The sequence below is a fragment of the Apium graveolens genome, chromosome 8 (genome assembly GCF_009905375.1).
Source record: "Apium graveolens cultivar Ventura chromosome 8, ASM990537v1, whole genome shotgun sequence".
Classification (NCBI taxonomy): Eukaryota; Viridiplantae; Streptophyta; class Magnoliopsida; order Apiales; family Apiaceae; genus Apium; species Apium graveolens.
In genome coordinates this window covers 4,670,447-4,676,700 of record NC_133654.1, presented here as the reverse complement: position 1 = coordinate 4,676,700, position 6,254 = coordinate 4,670,447, and the positions used below count along the sequence as shown (strand labels likewise).

Genomic DNA, 6,254 nt, shown 5'->3' with positions numbered 1-6,254 from the left:
GATCTATCATCTATGAAAGTAATGAAGTACGAAAATCCACCCATGGCTTGCGTAGACATTGGTCCACATATATTTGTGTGTACCAATCCTAGCAAATCTGCAGCCCTCTCTCCATGTCCACTAATAGACAAGACTCGCATGTAGGATATGATTCAAAATCAAAGGGGTCAAGTAACCCTTCCTTATGCAATGTCCGCAGTCTATTTTCACTAATATGACCTAGCCTACAGTGCCATAAATAGGTCAGATTTTCATCATCTCATTTTCTTTTATTAGTTTGTTCAATCTGAAGTAAATCATGCTCTACGTCATATACATACAGACCATTATTTAAAATGCCACATCCAAAAAGAACATTATATCTAAGGATAGAACATTCATTATTCTTAATAATAAATAAAAAACCATCCACATCCAACAGAGGAATAGAAACAATATTCCTCACAATAGAGGGAACGTAATAACAATTATTCAAAATAATAGTCTTGCCCGTAGGCATATGTAAACTAAATGATCCTACAGATATGGCCGCAACCCTTGCTCCATTGCCCATACGTAGAATCACCTCATCTTTTTCAAGAGTCCTACTTCCCTTTAGTCCTTGCAACGAATTGCAAATATGGGAACCATAGGCGGTATCTAATACCCAAGTAGAAATTTGACCTAGTGACATATTAACTTCGATCATGAACATGCCTGAATCAGAAGCGGTAGTCTTACTACCCTTCTTCTTCTTCAATTCTGCAAGGTAAACCTTGCAGTTCCTCTTCCAGTGCCCCAACTTGTTACAGTGAAAATAAACAGCTAAATTAGGACCAGTCAACTTGTGAGCATCTAGTATGTTCCGGAGTGATAGTGCAGAAGACATGACGAATATAGTAAATCTGTAAATGATAAACACATAACAACACTTAGCAAATATTCAATTTCATTTCAAAATACTATATGAATCGGGTCTTTATTCATAAGTATCTCCCACTAGTTTATCTAATTTTTTCAACGCCTTAAGTGAAAATTAAGCATTCATAATGCTAGTAGGAATAGGGATCCTACACAGTCAGAAGACTTTTTCAAGATGATGGACACCCATGATGATGAGATGCGCTCTGTTAACATATCCATTGGCTTTGTTCATAGCTCTTACCCGGATGTGGTAAATTTGTGCGGCTTTCCTAGCCTTTAGGCTACTTTCGAGGTTGCCACTATTGGCCAACCATCTGACTTTGGACTATAGATTGTCCTTCAGTGTTTAGGCCTTGCAAGGCTTTGTTTGCCGTGTGTAGCTTTTATTCAGCGGTTATCTATTTGTGATCCTTCATGGACTTGAACATCTTCGGTGTGGAACCTAATTGTCCATCGTGACTTGATTTATAATGATCCTTCATGATCTTCTTTATTTATAATTTGATTTCATATTCATCTTTTATTTTCGGTACTTTGGTCCTTCGGGACTTTTATTCATTAGATGCTCGTACACTGGTCGACCTTATTCCTCCATCTACTACTAAGTACTAGGATCATGTCTTTCATGTCCTGAACTTAATAAATCTTCAGGTTCAAAACGTGCCAGGTATGAGGCACTTTATCACCGCCCAGGATTTCAAAGTTGTAGGATCCTCGTCCTAATAATTTTTTGACCTTATACGGCCCTTTCCAGTTAGGGGTTAGCTTCCCTTTTTCTTCAACTCCTGATGCCTCAATCTTACTTAAGACCAAGTCTCCTTGCTGAAAGAACCTTTCTTTAATGCTTCTAATATAATAGAGGGAGGCTCTTCGTTGATGCTCTGCATTGCGGGCGTTGGCCTCATCTCTGACCTCGTCAATGCGATCGAGAGCGAGCCTCATGCCTTCTTCGTTGGTCTCTGGTTCATAAGCTTCAATCTCGGGGGATCCATGGGTGATCTCGAGGGGCACCACGACCTCGGCTCCATAAGACAGCATAAATGGGGTAGCTTCAGTAGTTACTTTGCAGGTGGTGCGATATGCCCATAGTATAGGCAGAAACTCATATGCCCAAGTGTTCCTTGAGCGTTTAACTATTTTCTTAAGTCCATAAAGGATGATTCTGTTAGCAACTTCCGCCTGCCCGTTTGCTTGTGGGTGGGCAACCGAGGTAAAGCGAAGCTCTATGTTGTTATCATCACAGTACTCTCTGAATTCTGCATTATCAAATTGTCTCCCATTATCCGTGACAAGGATGCGTGGGATCCCAAATCGGCAAATCATATTCTCCCAGAAGAATTGAGCAATTTTCCTGGTGGTTATCTTGGCTAGTGCCTTAGCCTCAATCCACTTTGTGAAGTAGTCTGTGGCTACCACAATGAACTTCCTCTGTCCCGATGCTACATGAAATGGTCCAAGTATATCCATTCCTCACATTGCAAAAGGGATGAGTGTGATGATAGATGTAAGCCTCTCTAGAAGCTGTCGTACTATCCAGAATCATGAATTTGCCTAAGGAGACTGGTCCTACAATTCAGCCACTTCAGGACACCAATATAGATCATTAGATTGAGCTACCAATAGACTACAATTATATATAGCATATATAACATATTTATGGAAGATGAAGATATTTTTAGTAAGTTATCGATGTATACTATAAAAATGAGCCACTTCATGAGGTAATATCGACTCTTGCGGAATCTTATTTCCTTTGACATGAAAGTAAAATGTACGGACGTGTAAAATTATGTGAGAGAAAGAACCTCTTGGTGGAGTCCAACAAGAATGTTGTCGTAGTTAGGAGGTCATTCCCACCTCAACAGGGCCAATTTTTCATACTTACTCAGTGTGCCTTTCATTGAGTTTCCCGTATGGATTAAGAAATTGCTACAGTTTTTTCATGAATATGATAGTGAAAGATCCAAGGGAGGTCGAGTCATGTTATCCTATCTCATACTGAGACGACACATCGATTGCAGCCAAATGTGTGATGTTAAATTTAAAGAACGTCCCTGAAAGGGGTGTCAGAATTCATTTCATAAGGTAAATTGGCCCCACCACAGTTTCATGTCGTTTTCTTAATCAAAACATGGAAGAGCACCTATCTGCCTAAAATTAATGGATTATTTTACCGAGTTACTTCAACACGATTTTTTCCTTACTTTATTAAAAAAATGAATTATAGGTTCACTACTAATTATATTTCGCTCAAGGGACATCAACGGAGCCGTTTTACAATCGCTCTCTACAAGCTAACTTTCGCTCGGGAGACATTGTCGGAGAAAAATGTCTTGCAGAGCTTTTATGACACTCTCATGAAGAAAGAACCATAATAAAAAGATTCATCGCGGGTCATTTTATCACAAAACCTAATTGTTTTATTTCTTCTAAATATGGCCACTATATATAAAAAATTTATGTCACGATTTGTTGAATCTGTTGTCATTATTGAATTTTTTATTTATAAGTTTTTTTATATAATGAGATAAAAATTTGATTTTATGATCATTCTACATATACTCTGTATTATATAAATATAAATAATCAGTGTCGTATCCAAATGGTGTCGAGGGTACCCACAACAATCTTGCTCTTCTTCTCGATTCTATCTGCCCTACAATTTCACGGTTCTCTCTTCTCTCAACCAATCTACCTCATTCTCAAATTTTAATCTCCTTTCCTTCAATATACACATCAAGGTATGTCATTTTCATTAATTTAGTTACTTTGTACTTCCTACTTCATAATTTTCACTTATTTTTTGTGTTGTCGTAAATTAAATTTATACTAGATTTGTTTGTTTGGTTTTTTGTATGAATTAAACTTGAAAGTGTTTATGTGTTTGAGGCTTTGACTCAATTTAGTAGGGTTATTCAATAACTATGGTCCATTTTAAACTTGTATTTTCGTAGCAACACAAGTGTTTGATTTCATGTCTCTCTGAAATTTTGTTGGCATTTGACTCAATTGTAATTCCTTTCTTCATGATAGAATAGAGAGGTATTTTCCAAAAATAAAACAATCAGAGAACACTACTGAAATGTCTACTCAAGAATCCAGAATCATGAATTTGCGTAAGGAGAATGGTTCTACAATTCAGCCACTTCGGACACTAATACAGATCTTGAGATTGAGCTACCAATAGATCCGGAAAAGATAAAGAGTATATATGAATTTGCAACAAATGAAAAAGACAAGGTAAGAAGATATTATTTACAAAAGGACCAATGTCAACCTAACACAAATTATTCGTGGAGACAATTCGGAAATGAGTATCGTAGGTTTATTTTTAGTTGGTTTAAAGAACATGAATATCCAACTTGACTTGAAAACAATATTTCTACTGATTCAGCATATTGCTTATATTGTTACCTGTTCCAACCGGAACGCAGTGGTCAAAGTGGCGGTGACTCATTTCTCAACGTTGGATCTACTAATTGGAGGCAAGGTTTGAAAAGATTTAGGGAGCACGTCGGGGATCATAATAGTATACATAACAAATGTAGAGGGGCTGCTCAAGATTTGATGAACCAACAATAACATGTAGAAGTTGTCTTATTGAGGCAAACAAAATAATCATGTTCGTATTACCGCACTCCTTGGTTGCAACAATAGACGTTGTCAAATTGTGATTGTGTTTGCATCAATGTTTGGCATTTCGGTGACACGATAAATCGAATGACTAACTTAATCAGGGTAATTTTCTTATTTTACTTGAATTTCTAGCCGAACACAATGAAGATAAAGAAGGTTGTACTTGATCATACTCCTAGAAATTGTAAGTTTATAGCTCCAAATATTCAAAAAGATATAATAAATGCATTGAAAATTAAGACGTCTAATCTCATCCTTAAAGATCTTGGAGACGATTTGCTTGGCGTTTTAGTTGATGAGTCCAGATATATTTCAATCAAAGAACAGACGATATTATTGATACGTTATGTGGACAAATATGGTTCTATTGTTGAGCATTTTCTTGGAGTTGTGCACGTTAATGATACCACTTCTCTCTCACTTAACCATGGTGTTCAAGAACTTTTAAACAAGGTTGCTTCTGAGCGAGTAATATATATGCAAGGAAAATTTAACGGATTGGAAAGATTGATTTTAAAGGACAAGCCATGTGTTTATTATGTCCACTATTTTGCACATCAACTACAATTGGCGCTTATTTGTGTTGTTAAAGATGATTGAAAGATTGTTGTATTCTTTACTCAAATATCTACTTTAACAAATGTAATTTCTGGTTCGTGCAAAAGACAAGACTTGCTTCGAGATAAGAAAACTAAAAAGATATTAAAAGGTATATGTTCAGGTGAAATTATGATAGGAAAGGGATTAAACCAAAAAGCAAATCTAAAGAGGGCATGAGACACATGGCAGGGCTCTTACTACATGACACTTTTGAGCTTAATTCGGTTGTGGAGTCCTGTAAGTAATGTCCTAAAACATGTAGCAGAACATATTGATGATCATAAATTTCGTGATAATGCAGAGCTAATGTAAGGATCCGTGAATAATTTTGACTTTGTGTTTTACTTGCATTTGTTGAAAAATATTTTTGGTGTTAGTAACGAATTATCACGGGTACTGTCGAGGAATGGTCAAGATATATTGAATGCAATGAATCTACTTAATGCAACTAGGAAATTATTCAAGAAAATGAAATAAACTGGTTGGGAGTCATTATTAACTGAAGTTTCTTTATTTTTCTAGAAACATATTATTGATATAGTTGATATGAGCCAAAAGTATGTTGATCCTCATAAAAAATTGCGAATGATGGAAGAATTGATAAATGATCATCACTATCGTGTTGACAAGTTTATTACTATCTTAGATAGACAAGTAAGAGAGTTAGATGACCGTTCCGAAGAAATTGGCACTGAACTTCTTTTGAATATGTCTTCACTTGATCCGAAAAAATCATTAAAAGCATTTGATCAAGAAAAACTTGTAAGGTTTGCCAAGTTTTATCCGACTAAATTTTTTGAGGTTAATCTTATGGGACTTGAATGGTCTCCGTATACTTATTTTGAAGATGTCAACCATGAAGGTTAAAATATCCAACAACATATTTTTTTTGCTATTACATGTAGCAACAGCTGGAGTCGAAAGATCATCCTGTGCATTGAATTAATATAGTTACAACTCGGTTAAGTAATCGTAGAGGAGATGAGTGATTGAATGATGTTTTAGTCACTTATATATTGAAAGATATATCTTTCTGACCGTAAAAAAAAAGAAACAGTCAAAATATGAAATCGCGTAGAGATGTACTTCATATTTGAAAATTAATACTACGTCCG

At 35.9% G+C, this 6,254-nt stretch overlaps 1 protein-coding gene across 1 annotated transcript; it reads left to right on the top strand.

Annotated features, from left to right (window-relative positions):
- The first annotated feature begins 4,680 nt into the window (after window positions 1–4,680).
- Window positions 4,681–6,006, top strand: LOC141679170 (uncharacterized). Its single transcript, XM_074485678.1, has 2 exons — window positions 4,681–5,007; window positions 5,662–6,006. The coding sequence occupies exons 1-2, from the start codon at window positions 4,681–4,683 to the stop codon at window positions 6,004–6,006; spliced, it is 672 nt and encodes a 223-aa protein (XP_074341779.1).
- Window positions 6,007–6,254: the final 248 nt, after the last annotated feature.